The 16,762-nt window shown below is 37.0% G+C and overlaps 1 protein-coding gene across 1 annotated transcript in view; it reads left to right on the top strand.

Moving 5' to 3' along the window:
- The window catches only part of LOC126412506 (toll-interacting protein-like), a 65,302-nt gene extending 49,487 nt beyond the window's left edge, over positions 1-15,815 (top strand). Inside the window, exons 5-6 of the mRNA XM_050082134.1 lie at positions 1,505-1,672; positions 15,472-15,815. Of these exons, the coding sequence (XP_049938091.1) occupies positions 1,505-1,672; positions 15,472-15,582 (279 nt within the window). The 3' untranslated portion in view covers positions 15,583-15,815. The remainder of the gene's footprint in view (positions 1-1,504; positions 1,673-15,471) is intronic.
- Positions 15,816-16,762: the final 947 nt, after the last annotated feature.

The following is a 16,762-nucleotide window of genomic DNA, read 5'->3' as shown; positions in this document are numbered from 1 at the left end:
TGGGTTACCTCTGTCACCATTGCCCAAAGTATGAGCAGATCATTCCCCTTTATTTTTTTGGGTACTTTATCCTATAGCTCTCCATTCTTCCTCCAAAATTAGGTTATCCATTTCATTCATTAAAAAAAATGAATACCTGCTTTCTGGCAGTAAACCAAACTGCACACATTCATGCCATATTTTCTATTGTCACATACCCTGCTGTTGAACACAGTGTGCTTTCAGACCTCAGTGTGTAATATGCACCGAAGAGCCAAAGAAACTCTTTCACCTGCCTAATATCATGTAGGGCCCCCACGAGCACGCAGAAGTGTTGCAACATGACGTAGCATAGACTCAACTATGTCGAAGTAGTGCTACAGGGAACTGACTCTATGAACCATACAGGGCTGTCCATAAATCCTTAAGAGTACAATTGGGTGGAGATACCTTCTGAACAGCACATTGCAAGGCATCCAAGATATGCTCGATAATGTTCATTTCTGGGAAGTTTGGTGGCCAGTAGAAGTGTTTAAACTCAGAAGAGTGTTTCAGGAGCCACTCTGTAGCAATTCTGGGTGTGTGGGGTGTCACATTGAACTTCTGGAATTGCCTAAGTCCATCGGAATGCAAAGTGGACATGAATGAATCGATGCAGGTGATCAGACAGGACACTTACGTATGTGTCACCTGTTAGTCATATCTAAACGTATCAGGTGTCCCATATAATCCCAATTGTACATGCCTCACACCATTGCAGAGCCTCCACCAGCTTGAACAGTCTCCTGCTGATATGCAGGGCCCTTGGATTCATGAGGTTGTCTCCATACCCATACACAACCATCCACTTGATACAATTTGATATGAGACTCATCCAAACAGGCAACATGTTTCCAGTCATCAACAATCCAGTGTGATGGGCTCAGGCGAGGCGTAAAGCTTTCTGTTGTGGAGTCATCAAGGACTTCAGTGATGTTTTGTTGAATGGTTCACATGCTGACATTTATTGATGGCCCAGAATTGAAATCTGCAGCAATTTTGGAAGTGTTGCACTTCTGTCACATTGAAAAATTCTCTTCAGTCATCGTTGGTCCTGTTCGTGCAGGATCTTTTTCCAGGTGCAGCGATGTCGGAGATTTGATGTTTTACTAGATTCCTGATATTCACGGTACACTCGTGAAATGGTCGTAAAGAAAAATCCCCACTTCAGTGCCAAAGTTGAACATTCTCCCCTTTTTCTGTTCCTTTCTTTGAATATTTTCCATCATTGTTTATCACATTTTCATTTGTTGCTAATCCTATAACAGCTTTGCAGATGTTTTCCAGCTTTCACTGACAGTTGTGTTAGAACTTAAAATTTTATTTGTTGGTGGACTTGATTCATATTCTTATTTGTTGCCATTTTTATTTGTTTGTTTGTGGGAACAGAGTTAACCATATATTGTTTTCACTGTGACAAATGAAAAAGAAATTCTTTTCAGATGTGGTGACTTTTGTGTAATTTGTATTTAATTTGTTGTTACAGACACATGTAGCTCCACAGTATGTTTACTCATCTGTTGCACCAGTGGTAATGGTGCCATCGGTAAACCCACCAGTGTATGGAATGAGGCCATACGCACCAGTACCAGTCTACACTGCACCCCCAACACAGCCTCCTCAGCCACACCTGTCAGAACAGGAACTTAAGCAGGTAGGATTGCCTTAGATAAATTTAAAGTAGGTAGAAATTTGATGAATGTATTGTCTTTTGTGAAGTGTTATGTTTTCATTCTTTATTAACATTTTTAAAACAATGGCGATTACCTTCTTATTTTGTTAAAAGTTTGGGATTTTGAAATGAGGTTTTTTTATATGGTTCATCTGCTTTAACTCTTGTATTGTCTAAGATATTTAAGTAAGCATTTATTGTTGGCCCTAAACTTTTAGCAACAGTATCTAAGAAATGTGCTAAAATAAAGAGCAGAGGTCTGCAGAATCTTCTAGTACAGGGCAAACACCTCTGTGTGGGGCTTTGTGCCCGGCTGTGTCATCATATGAAACAAAAAATAAATAAATAAATAAAAATTAAAAAAATGCAGCAGAATGGGCCTGGCAAGTGACTTCAAACATGGACTAGTCGTTGGATGTCACCTGAATAACAAATACTTGAGAAATATTTCAACCCTACCAAAGCTGACCAAATTGACTGTTGGCATTTTGATTGTGAAATGGAAACATGAAGGAACAACTACAGCTAAACAAAGACCATGTATTATCTCATGTAGTGACAGACAGGGACCATTGAACATTGCAGAGGGTGGTTGTCAGTAAACACTGGAATTTCTGTGGTCAGTGCTGAGTGATGCCATTGGACAGTGGATGACTAGAGATAAGTGATGTGGAGCGATGGATCATGCCATACCCTGTAGCAATCTGATGGAAAGGTTTGGGTTTGGCAAATGCCTGGAGAGTGTTATCTGCGATAATGTGTAGTGCCAGCAATGAAGTACAGAGGCCAGGTAGTGTTGTAGTATGGGGATAGTTTTCATGATTAGGATGTGGTCCCCATATTGTGCATAAGAAAACTAATTACTGAAGAATATGAACACATTTTACAGAACTATACTCCTTTCTGTAGAGGAACTGTCTTCTAACTTAAGTGACATGTAACAACCAGTAATAAAAATAGGGAAAAAACAAACAATCACAATACACTGTTTATACTCTCATTAAAAAAATACATCAGATTTCCTTAGTAACAGTAATAATCCACTTATCTTTCTAGTATGAGAAGAATATGGTAGGGACCCATAAACTGCTATTGTATCACTAGTCAAACTCTATGATTATTTCAGTAGCAAAATTCAATTGAGCTAAATTTAATTATTAGCTTCACTTGGAATGTTTGTAATTTCTACTTATCAAGGCAAATTACTCAATACTGAGCTCAATTAACTTCAAATAAATCATTCATGATAGTAATCAGGGCTAAATTATGTTTCAAGTAAGTTTAACTTATGTGCCTTTTTCATCACCTGTGAAGCAGGTATTTTAGACAGTAGCATTTACACAGTCTGGCAATGAAGTTTTTCAAAACGATACTTTGTAATAAATTGAGATTACTTAGCAACATTCTAACTAACTTTAACTCTTGCTAATCCTTGCACATTTGACAAACATAAATAAAACACTAGTTCATTTAAAACAGGATATTCAGTTTTATGAACACTTAGGAGGAGAACCTGCATAGGTTCATGATAAGGATAAAAGTTAGGATTCTAAACACAAGTTTATTGCACTTGGATTATTATTAAAATCACTCACACAAATTTGACTGGTCCATGCCCTGTATATCTGTATGCATGAAGTTGGTGGAGCAGTGGCAAAGTAGTGGTGGCAAGTGACGTAGCGGCTAACTGTGCTCATGACTCGTGATCTTTGAATGCTCTATACAATTTCTACTTAGTGACGGATTTTTAATGTGTTAGAGCCATTCCTTATTGCCGAGAGTACCACGCAAAAGCCAAATCCACATCCGAGGCAAAATTTCTTGCAAAGTGGCTTCTAATTGCCTCCCTTGGCACCGTCGATGTGTTCTGTGCAACGGCTAACCACTGACTGTGTATCGTTCCCACCAAGTAGCAGCCCAGTTAGACTGCCAAAACCACCTTTTACAGTGCGCCGAGCCACTTCCGTTGTGGAGGGCTTCCCTACGTCTTTTACATATTACAAATACAAATGCCCTAAGCATGAACCAGGTTCCAGTATACAAAGTTTTTCCTCTAAATATAATACTTTAAATTTCCTGTCACAAATCAATAACATTAACTAACAAAGAAAACACACTCCATAATCGTAGACACGCAGTTACGTAATATAAACCTGCCACTAATTGATATAAGTGTTACAAAGTACCAAATAAATATTACGGTATGTTGATGATTTTCACTTATGGACCGTCTGACAGCAACTGAATAAAACACAATTTTAGTGCCATACGCGTTTCGCCTTTATTTTCTGCAAGGCATCATCAGTGGCCTGTAATATGTACATATGTTAGCTATTTTATTTACATTTTTGTCGCTGTGCCTATAGGTTATAAACAGTTCTGGTGGTTGGTATTTCCTATTAAGTAGTAATGTTTTGAACTGTACTTACAGGTTGCGTAGACAGTTTCTTACATATTACGCTCCTGTTGCATTTTTGGTCTTGTTCTTCTTCCTATGAGTGCCAATTTGCTGTTTTTTCTGCATTCCACAGCACTATGCACTGAACGTTTGTTTTAATGCAATGTTTTGGTTTCTGTTGCTGACTGTCAAATGTTTTTGCCAAAGATCGAATATTACTGCCAAACTTATGAGTGTAACTATCGAAGTATCTGTGGTCTGTTCGTGTATGCATTTGTGTGTGCGCTTGTGTGTGTGTGTGTGTGTGTGTGTGTGTGTGTGTGTGTGTGTGTGTGTGTGGTTTTTGGTGTCATATTAAATTAATTTAATTTTATTGTATTTAATTATTTATTTTTGTTTATGTCCTGTGTATGTGTGTGTGTGTTTTGGTGTGATATATATATATAGTGCTGTGTATGTGTGTCTGTCTGTATTTTGGTGTTATGCATAATTTTTTTTTTTTTTTCCGAGGGGGGCTGTGTATGTGTGTATTTTGGTGTTATATACTTTTTTTATGTTATCATTTCCTTTATTAAGTGTAGTAAGGAGCCTGTGCTGATGTGTGTTTGTTCATTTATCACATGTTTGTTTTCTGCTATGGCTTTCTGGATGTGGAAGTTTTGTTGCATTTGTATAAGATGTTTGTCATGGTTGCTTATTCTCATTATTTTCATTTCTTGTTCCATGTTTGTAGGATGATGGTTGTAGTGTTTTAAATGCTCTGCAAATGTGGAATGGTTTGTTTCATACTTCCAACATCTGATATGTTCTTTGTATCATGTTTCAAAATTCCTGCATGTCATGCCTATGTATACTGCATCACAACTTTGACATTTAAGTTTATATATTCCTGATTGTTGGAATTTGTCCCTCTTGGTAGCTGGCTGGCTTAGGTGTGATTGAAGGGTTTGCCCAGGCTTATATGCTATTTTGAAGCCCTGTCTCTTTAGGATGTTTGCAACTCTATGTGTTAGTTTATGTGTGTAGGTCATGGTGTACCATCTGGTTCTTTTCTGTGTGGTGTTGTCATTGTGTGTGTTTGTTGAGTGTGTTTGTAAGTTTTCAGCTTGTGAGTTCTTTTGTATTGTGGAAATGTTGTGTTTGTGTTTTGTGTTTTTATTTTTTGATTGAGCCTGTGTACCACATGTGTGTCATACCCGTTGTTCCTAGCTATTTGTATGACCGTGTTCATTTCTTGTTCATAGTTTCTCTTACTGAGTGGGATTCTGTTTAATCTATGTAACATGTGTCTTAGTGCTGCAAATTTCTGGCTTTGGTGGTGGTTGGATGTGGAATGTATTATTGTGTCTGTGGCTGTTGGTTTTCTAAAGATGTTAAATGTATGTTTTCCATTTTCTTTTTTAATTGTAATGTCAAGAAAATTTATTTGATTTTCTTTTTCTTTTTCAAGTGTGAATTTTATGTTCTTATGAGCTTTGTTTATTTCTGAATGGAGTTCATCTATTTTTTCACTTGGCTCGTCTACCAAACAAATAATGTCATCCACGTATCTGTACCAATATATGATTTTGAAACTTTCATTTGTGGTTATCTTATCAAATATCTGATTTTCAAGGTGACTGATGAAAATGTTTGCTAGTGTTCCTGATATTGGGGATCCCATGGGCAGTCCATCAGTTTGTAGATAATATTCTTCCTCAAACTGAAAGTAGTTTTGTTCAGTTGTCAGTCTGAGCATATCTGTTATTTCTTTTATTGTGTCTGTGGTGAGGTTGCTGTGGGATGAGAGATTTTGTTCTATGATTTCTATTGTTTCCGTGATAGGGATGGAGGTATACATATTTTCTATATCGAATGAAATCAGTGATGCTGTGTGTGGTACCTGTATGTTCTGTATATTTTCTATTAGGTTTCCTGTGTTTATCACTGTTCTGTTGTTTTCTACTTTATATGACACACATGTGGTACACAGGCTCAATCAAAAAATAAAAACACAAATAAAACACAAACACAACATTTCCACAATACAAAAGAACTCACAAGCTGAAAACTTACAAACACACTCAACAAACACACACAATGACAACACCACACAGAAAAGAACCAGATGGTACACCATGACCTACACACATAAACTAACACACAGAGTTGCAAACATCCTAAAGAGACAGGGCTTCAAAATAGCATATAAGCCTGGGCAAACCCTTCAATCACACCTAAGCCAGCCAGCTACCAAGAGGGACAAATTCCAACAATCAGGAATATATAAACTTGAATGTCAAAGTTGTGATGCAGTATACATAGGCATGACATGCAGGAATTTTGAAACAAGATACAAAGAACATATCAGATGTTGGAAGTATGAAACAAACCATTCCACATTTGCAGAGCATTTAAAACACTACAACCATCATCCTACAAACATGGAACAAGAAATGAAAATAATGAGAATAAGCAACCATGACAAACATCTTATACAAATGCAACAAAACTTCCACATCCAGAAAGCCATAGCAGAAAACAAACATGTGATAAATGAACAAACACACATCAGCACAGGCTCCTTACTACACTTAATAAAGGAAATGATAACATAAAAAAGTATATAACACCAAAATACACACATACACAGCCCCCCCGCCAAAAAAAAAAAAAAAAATAATAATAATAATAATAATAATAATAATAATAATTTGCATAACACCAAAATACAGACAGACACACATACACAGCACAAAAAAATTATATATATATATATATATATATATATATATATAATCACACCAAAACACACACACACATACACAGGACATAAACGAAAATAAATAATTAAATACAATAAAATTAAATTAAATTAATATGACACCAAAACACACACACACACACACACACACACAAGCGCGCACACAAATGCATACACGAACAGACCACAGATACTTCGATAGTTACACTCATAAGTTTGGCAGTAATATTCGATCTTTGGCAAAAACATTTGACAGTCAGCAACAGAAACCAAAACATTGCATTAAAACAAACGTTCAGTGCATAGTGCTGTGGAATGCAGAAAAAACAGCAAATTGGCACTCATAGGAAGAAGAACAAGACCAAAAATGCAACAGGAGCGTAATATGTAAGAAACTGTCTACGCAACCTGTAAGTACAGTTCAAAACATTACTACTTAATAGGAAATACCAACCACCAGAACTGTTTACAACCTATAGGCACAGTGACAAAAATGTAAATAAAATAGCTAACATATGTACATATTACAGGCCACTGATGATGCCTTGCAGAAAATAAAGGCGAAACGGGTATGGCACTAAAATTGTGTTTTATTCAGTTGCTGTCAGACGGTCCATAAGTGAAAATCATCAACATACCGTAGTATTACGCGCAACTGAGGAGGACAGGACCAAAAAATTGAAGATACCAAATAAATATGTTTCTTAACAAAATGTAGTTTTATGCTTCACTTCAGTAGGTGATTAAACTGTTTCCTTTGAGCTGCTATACTGACTTAGTCACCGATTGAGAGGTAGATGAACAGAGTAGTTGATGCTAGTGATTGATATAATGATACATGTTGCAGTGATTTGTTGGTGTATTTAGTGAAATTGAGAATCTCTCAATGTCAGTGTAATGCATTTGCTACAGTTATTACTAGGTGATCAGTTTCAACCATTATCTGCAGTCTTTTCCAGGAGTATTGATAAAAACAGACAAAATGAAAATTGTCATACAAAGCCAGCGGCTTAAAACATTTCTCAGAAAACAGTGCAAACATACCATTCCGGCAATGCCTCACAAATGTGTATGACCTGCTTGCCATATTGAATGCTGTGCAGACCTTCATGCATCACTGTAGGAGCTATGTGCTGTCTGCATGTGGCCCACAGGATTGAGCAGTTTACGATTCAAATGACAAATTCCAAATGTGTAAACGAGAGCTAAAGCAAAAGTTGAATTAACAGTTAACAAAATCGCATCTTACTCAGTGAGTAGACACAAAGTAATTAATCAATGTAGAGATCATACAACAATAAACAGTACTGCTACTAATGAAAAAAAATTCAAGATGTGAAAAGTTGCTGAAGAAACATGTAAAACTGCAATAGAACAAAAATTATGTAAAAGAAATGAGTGCAGCTTGGAACTTATCAATAAATAATGAACAAAATCTGTGATGAAATTTGTAGAAGAAATGCTACTTGGAGTTAAACGGGAATTAATTGGATGCAGAAATTTGAAGGCCGAATAGGTAGAATGTAACAAATCAAAATTGTTTGTTTGGTGGTAGCAGATTTTAGAAATTTTGGTAAATTGTGTAGGACAGTACAAAAACAAATATTCATAAGTAAACAGAAGCGAGTTAAAGCTTACAAATCATCACTCAAAATTAGAGGGAATGACAAACAAATAAGACTACACCATCAAAGTTATGAGAAAACTAGAAAATTGAGAAATTTAAATATCTGGACACCACACTCCAGCTTAATGAACGAGTGAAAGAAGCTGCGGGGCAAGATTATAAAAGACAAATGCCTATTCCGACATGTTATGACAAAAAGTAACACTCTAGCAATCCAAAATTTTTTCATTACAAGACAATAATTCAGCTAGAATGCACACATTCCTAAAAAAAAAGCACTAGTTTCATGATTGACAGAAAAATTATGTAAAGGAAAAATCATTGTGAGGATATATTATGCAACATAACTACAACACACACTTTAAATTTAAGAGAGAACACAAAAGTATAGTTTCAGAAGATGATTGCATGAAAACTAAAAGACGCACAGAAAAGTGGCACATATTAATGGATAGAGCATCTCTCTGTTTCCTTCATTATATGTACACGGTGTAGTTGCAGAGAGCACCACTGGAAGACAGGCGTATCAAAACATGGCATCTAATGGAATGATGCGTCCATTTTGTGTCCTTGAATTCGCTAAATGTAAATCAGTTGTTATTATATCCTACCAAATATTAATAAAAGCTTTGACAGACAAAACAGTCAATACCTGGTACAGCACATTCTGTAAGGCTGACTGAAGAAAACATGCCTGCTGGGACCATAAGCAGAGAAGGAGCTTGATAAAGAATTTATTTCAAAAGCTGGTAAGTTTTCTTTCTCTTTTGTATGTGTCTATCTACAACTAAGTGCTCCTGCTGTTCAGTGAGTGGTCACCTTTGCTCCTAAGTTATTTACATTCTGCCCAATCTTTCCTTACTATAGCAAGCATGAACATTTTGAGAAGAAAAATTTCAAGTTTTGACAAGTTAAAAAACCAAACATAATTATCAAAGAAAAGTGCATCGAAATCCAAGCCAAAGTGCAAGGAACAAAATTGAAATCAGTACATAAAAGAGTGACTAGATAAAGGATCAATGGAAGGAACAGTTCACTTGGCTTTTATATGACCCATAGTTGGTCTGTAGGAGAAAGACAGTAAAAAAGCAAGAGATTATCAAATGGCAAAGAAGCGTTAATATTTTTGTGGAGAAATAATGTTCAGCATGGACTAAATGTCTCTAATTTACTCCTATTCAGTGACCCTAGTGATGATTAAGATACTCGGACAGTACTTGTAGCACACACATGACAAATTACCAAGTTTGGCAGTAGGTTGTTAGGCCAGTGTGATTGCAAAATCAGTACACAAATGGATTAGTGTTCACTAGGCCTTTTTTGGGTAATTTCATTGAAAAGACAGAGCTGCAGAATGAATGCAATTACAGTTGATACAACTGCTATAGTAAAGTCAGTGAAAATGAGCCCTGACCCCTAGCAGTGCTGTTTCTAGCTTTCAACTGAAAAAGGCTAGTGGTCCATGTCAAAACAATAGCAGCATATAGAGCTGTGAAAATGTTTAGGCATTGCCATAAAAATATACAAAATCGTGTTATATAATTGATTGGTGTAGACGTGCGAAACAACTGCACCAAGCCCACTGCAACTGCCTTTCTTTTGCCAACTCTTCTATAGTAAAACAAAATGCTGCAGTGTGGACAAAGCCAAGGATATTGAAGAAAATGAATTTACAGTCTTCCATCAAAATGCCAGAAGCTTAATAAACAAAAAAGGTGAACTTCTCTTGTCCATTCAGGAAAATGAAATGATGGAATTTCAGCAGACTTGTTGTGAGCGTCAGAACATCACATTGAAGTCACTGGAACTGAACACTCTTCTTTATGGATGCAGGCTAATACCATCAATACACCCACACACACACACACACACACACACACACACAACTTCGCAGCTATATTGTGCCTGCTGAGCACACACTGCTGTGCCCGGACTGTGCTGTTGCAGACGTGCAAGCTCATTGTTCTGAAGAATAGATCTGTGCGTTGTTACCTTATTGGGAGAGAGAGATACTGATGTTTATGATGACACTGAAGAAGAAAAGATGTAAATGAGTGGCATGAAGTTGGTAAATACGTTTTGACCAAGAGTACATTTATAAAGTAAACCGTAACTTTCAGAAATGATCCAACGTATCAAAACCAGGTTTTTGCCAAATGGTAGTAGGTAGAAGAGGATGCAATTTTATTGCATGGGTAGTGCTCTTTAACTGTTGTATCAACTGAGATATAGAAGCAAGGGCTGCTTTCTGGAATTAACCATTGTGGTGTAAACATCTTGAAATGTGGCTCACATACAACGTCCCATCATTTTCAAGCCTTCCAACTGTTTAGTAATCTCCATTAATTATTCACTTACATGTGAGTAGGTACATACAATAGGAATAGTTTCCCCTAAGCCCTTCTAATGCACTCTGTGTCAGGTTGGGTGTCTAGATTGTTGTGGTTGTTTTTTGTTTTTCCTAATATTTTATCACCATGCGACAAGTGTCTGTAAACTAAACAGGCAGGTAATCTGAAAATTGTTGTAAATGAGGTAACTACCTGCAGTCTGCAAGCCACTTGCACAGATTTCCAGCTCTCTGTAGTTGAAAAAAGAACTTTTACTTGATGTTTTGAGGTTGTTAGGAAGTGGTTACGGAAATAATCTAACCAAGTTTTCAAGAAGGAACTCATATTCAAATCTCCTTTGTATCACATGCACAAAATCATTGCTGCTAAATTGTTTTCTTTTCTCAGCATCCAGTATAGCTCAGAACCAAATCCCATTAACAATTCTACAAAATCTGTCTCTATGAAACACCAACCAAACCTATAAAGATAGTTTAGCTTTAGCTGGCCTAAGAGTGGAAAGTTTAATGCTGCACTCACCATACTGTTTTAATACGAGCGGCTCACTAAAATGAACTGATGAGGTAAATAATTGTCTAATGTTCATATGTAGATTCAGTTTTATACAATGCAAATAATGTACAGTCATAATCTCTCTCGCAGTAACAAAAAGTTCCGTTGCTTGTAGTCTCGTGCTTGCAAGGACCATCACAAATGAATACTTTACACATCTCCAGTAGACTGACACTCACTCCTTAATGGACTGAAACACACTTTCTGAATGCTCTGCTGGGGCTGCCTAAAGGCTCCCAGTCCAGGCAGTAAACGAAACACTCACTTCTGGCCAACAGTGTACCCAACTATAACCCATATGATTCTGTAAAAGATCTTTGCCAAATATCTTTGATCAGACTTTTATAAATCTTTGGTGATCTACTATAATACTTTTATCATATCTTTTATGAAAGTTATAATGTGGTACTAGCTTCTATAAAAGATTTGTGAAATTACAGTGTAATGCAGGCCTATGTGCTTGAAAAGCACGCTTCTTGATGCTTTAAATTTCTAGCAAATCTCCGTATTGGGATTGTACCCACTTCCTTGCTATTTAAGTTTTAATTTTCTGTTCTAGTACATTAGCTTGTACGGTTTTTTACGTAGAACTTTGAATAGTCATTGTCCGGTGAGCTGTGCTTTCTGTTGTCATTGTACCTTAATTTCTTCATTTAAAACCAGAATACAGTGGCATATCATCTAGATCATAACCTCATTCTAAAGACTAGATAATCTGTTACACTTTAAGACATTGTAGACCAAAATCCACAATTTTTTGAATAATTTTGTAAATATTGACCATATCACTGTACAAACTTCCATACTGGGTTTTATACGAAAACTCATCTATTGAAATTCCAGCTCTGTAGCCTCAAATTTCAGCAGATGTGAAATTTCTGTTAACAATTGATGTGCTTGAAAAATACTTGACATAACTCAACAGAAATATCTACACAATGTTTTTATACCAGAACACAAATCTATTAAAATGTCAGCTTTGTATCTTCAGATTTCAGTGAATGTAAAATTTGTTTAAAACCTAGGTTTTTGGGGAAATTATTGAACTGACGAGGTTTGAATCAAGATTAATTATGTTTACATGTTACTGATCCATTAAATGATTTTAAGTTATCAAATTTTTAGTAGGCTATTGTGCAAGAGTATGGCAACACATTGAGACAGTAGCTCACATGCGTGACTTAGCACTGGAAAATGAGGGAAGGGTGAGGGTAGCCCCACTTGGTGTTAACTCTCTCTCTTGCCGATAGTTACCCATCATACCTGCTTCCTTGCAACTAGAAGTTAGCACGTAGTTCCATTTACAGTGGTCATAGCTTTTCTTGTATCTATGTCATGGTAAGTACGGTCCAGAGGATATGTTTTTCATCTTATTGCCTAATCCTGTCTTCTTGTTACATGTAAGGGACCCTGGTGTGGAAGCCACACAGAGTTTACATACCATAGGCTGATTCCTGCTGCCTTGACTTTCAGTTTTTGTTAGAAGTAATATCAGAGCAAATGGTTCTGTTGCTTCGATTTAAACTGGGTGTTTACTCCTTGGATATCCAATTTGCTTAGTTACTAAAGGTACTGCTGTGTGTTATGCAGGTGAAAACACTCTGTATGTCTCTTCTCCATTCCCAGTCACCTCCATTCTCACTACCACTGTGACATAACATCTACTAGAGTGCTAACTGTGCTAACCACATACCCACACCCTTGCCCTCACCGTATTATCTTTCCAACTCCCCCCTCCCTCCCATTTCAGATTAATTACTCTCCTCTTAATGACATCAATTTTTCTCTCTCCCTGTTTCCTCTCTCGATTCTATTGTGAGATTGCTACCTTATTCAGTCCTTATTTTGCTACTGCCGTAGACAGCTGCCTCCCCTCTCCTGCTTTGCATTATCTCCTTAAACCCCTCCTTATCTTCAGTTGGTACAGCCCATTCCCCTTCTTCCATGCCCATCATCCTTGCTGGCTGGTGAAATTTTCTACGCTCTTAAGAGTCTGTTCCATACATCAATCAGCAGTGAGTGAGTGGTACCTCTCCCTCATTCTTCCTCATTGTTCCTATCCTGGAAGTCCCATTATTATTAGGGCAATCCGAAAAGTTAGGTCTTCAAGGTGCTGGAGCCACAAGGAAACTGTTTGCCTGGCTGTTGTCCACACACACACACACACACACACACACACACACACACACTCTACAGAAACTGCACGTCTGCTGGCGCTTTTAGTCTTGGCTTGGCAGCCAGTTGTAATGGAGGTCTCATTAGCCATTACTGCCAGGTGCGAAGTTCACACAATTATTTGGTTTTTGAGTGCAGAAGGTGTTAAACCAATCGACATTCATTCACAGTTGATGGAAGTGCACGGAGAGTTGTTTACAGATGTAAAAAATGTCTAAAAGTGATGTAGAGAGTTTGCAGGTTGTCATACGGAAATTATGGTGAGGAAAGAAGTGGGAGACCACCAATTCCCAGAGAGACAATCGCAAAGGATGAACAAATCGTACTTCAAGGTCAGCAGATCACTCTTGAAAGCATCGTTTACCAGACTTTGACTGAAACGTTGAAATTTCAGAAGGTGTTCGCAAAATGGGTCCCAAGAATGCTGACAGAAGACCACAAATGGCATCGCATTGAAACTTCCTGCCAATTTTAATCCTATGCAGGTGAAAAGGACAGCCTTTTGTATTCAGTTGATGAAACTTGGGTATGGCTGATGAGACTTGGGCTTTCCACTTCACATCTGAAATCAAACAGTCGTGTGAGTGGCGGCATTCTGATTCACCCAAGCCTTGTAAATTCAAAAGAACATAGTCTGCCAATATAGTCATGGCAGGTGAGTTTTGGAATCAAAAGGAGATATTGTTGGTCAGCTTTGTGGTTCCTGGGAGAACAGTAAATGGTGACAGGTATTTTCAGACATTAAAACACTCAGACAAGTGATTCAGAACCGAAGAGGAGAAATGTAGAGCAAGGGATAAGCCTTCACTATGACAACGATCGTCTGTCAAACCGTGGATCTTCTGCAACAGTTTGGATGGGACATCATCACCCATCCACCATATAGTCTGGGCTTCCTAAGATGAAAGAAAACTTTGCTGGAAGGTGCTTCAGTGACAATGATGACGGGGTGAAAGATGAGGTCTAGTGTTTCTTCAGTAGTGTGGTGGTGGGCTGGTATGACGTGGGCATACAAAAACTGCTATAGCATGTTCAAAAATGCATCAATCGAAATAGTGATTATGTGGAAAAGTAGAGAAATGCTCAAGTTTCAAATCTATGTACAATTTTATTGTAAATAAATGTTTCTTTATGTTTAACAAACTGGAGACCTTACCTTTAGTATCACCCTCCTATAACATTAATGTTGTTGTTATTGTTTTGTTACTGGGAGCTTAATTATGAACAAAATTTCAGTTGTTTCTTAATATTATTTATATTCATCGAGCATGATCAACTGTCAAGTGGCAATTTGTCTCCTCTGAATTTTTGTGTATCTGTCTTACTTTCTCAATACTTTAGAATAGAATATTAGTCAGGTATAGTGACATTATCAAAATAAATGTATAGTGTAAACATGCAAGTAAATATAAATAAGTGGGTAATAATATACTAAGACTTGCTATCTTTTGATGTCTATTTTGGACAGAGATTATACTGGCATAATCAAACTGTTTTTAGGTCTGTGCAGTGTACTCACGATTATTCGTTCATCTTTTTTAAAAGAAAAGCACAGATGTTGTGCACACGGGTACTGGCAGCATAGGTTACCGGCTGCTAGGGGCAGTGGCAGAAACTAAGCCAGACTGAAAGTGGAAGATAACTGCACTGAGCTGCACCTCAACACATGCAGATGTCGGCCATTGACGCTGCCACTGCTACCCATCAGTAGACATTGTCTCGAATACATGTTCGAAAAACCTCAACTATTCATGTTTTTCAATTATTTGTGTATCTTCTTCCCCAGATTACACTGAATAATCAGGAGTATACTGCAGTTCATAGGGTTAAATGTTGCTCCATAAGTTCACAAAACATTGCAGTATGACTGAGTACTACAGATTTTGTATGTCCCTAGCTTCTTCCTCATGAGACTGAGAGATTTTTTTGTTTCAGATTGAAGAAATGTTTCCTAATATGGACAAAGAAGTAATTAAGTCTGTTTTTGAAGCTAACAGAGGCAGCAAAGATGGTACAGTCAATTCACTTTTACAGATGAGTGAATGATGTGCTCAATAGTGCACACTTTCTGTATGATGTCAACAAGTACCTTATGTTTAACATAAGGCATTGTATTCATTTATATTAATGAGTGTGGTTTAAATATATATGAATCCAGAAAATGATGTATGTGCCATGTTGTTATATTCTATGTTAATTATCTTTATTTTGTTAATATACAAAAATTGTAACAGCTTATTGATTATGCAGTTAATAATCAAATTCATTAAAAACTTTTACTCTGTCATTTTATTGTGAAAGGTCATACCTGCATTAAAAAAATCAGGAATCAGCTTTGATGATCTATGTGATGTACTTCTGATATGTAATCAAATAACTTGGAATACTTAAGTTACTTTTATATGTAACATAATTCCATACAAGACATGAAAATTCCAGCGTCTGTAGTTAGAGATGATTGATAACCATAGTAATATTTTTTGTTGTTATATTATACCTCAGTATAAAGAGCGAAATACTGGAGGAGAATGTGTTGGGCTGGCATTGAAATCCTCCTCTAGGTAAAAAAAAAAAAAATACTCATTGTTTGTGTGTTATATTTGTCGGTGCACATTATTCAATCCCTTCACGGTTATAATAAACAGTGTAAAAGGGGAAATTGTAAGTACTTTGTATTCATATCCACCAGTGCTGCTTCAGCACATCAAGGCAGAATTTCTTCATATGAAAGTGTGTTCTTAATTCTTAACCCATTGTGCTGCTACAATGCCAACACTCCGGCCACATCACCGTGGCAAGCAATGGCCGGTCAGCTTGCACGGAATATAAATGTACACACGGACTCTGAACAGAATATAGTTTGCTGGTATATTGCGTTAACTGCTCAAACAATTTAGTATAAAGACAGTCAGACAATGGAAACTCCTGGGTGGAATATCTACAATATTAGGAAAGGGATAGTTTGCTACTCACCTTAAAAATGACCTGTTGTGTTGATCAAAGCCCTTTTCAACAAAGAAAACACACACATTCATACAAGGAAGCACTTTTCGCATACACATGACTGTTATATCTGGCTGCTTCAACTGGAGTAAAGACTGTCCTGCTTGTTGGGGATTCAGAGGTTCAGGTGCTAAATATTTCAGAATTAGTGCCAGAGGTGAAGAAATTTCACAAGGAACCAAGCTACCGACAATCTCATCTTTCACCTCTGCAATCAAGTTGG

The sequence above is a fragment of the Schistocerca serialis genome, chromosome 7, assembly GCF_023864345.2.
Source record: "Schistocerca serialis cubense isolate TAMUIC-IGC-003099 chromosome 7, iqSchSeri2.2, whole genome shotgun sequence".
Lineage (NCBI taxonomy): Eukaryota > Metazoa > Arthropoda > Insecta > Orthoptera > Acrididae > Schistocerca > Schistocerca serialis.
Note: the sequence above shows the minus strand (reverse complement) of the source record. Positions and strands in the feature narration are given on the sequence as shown.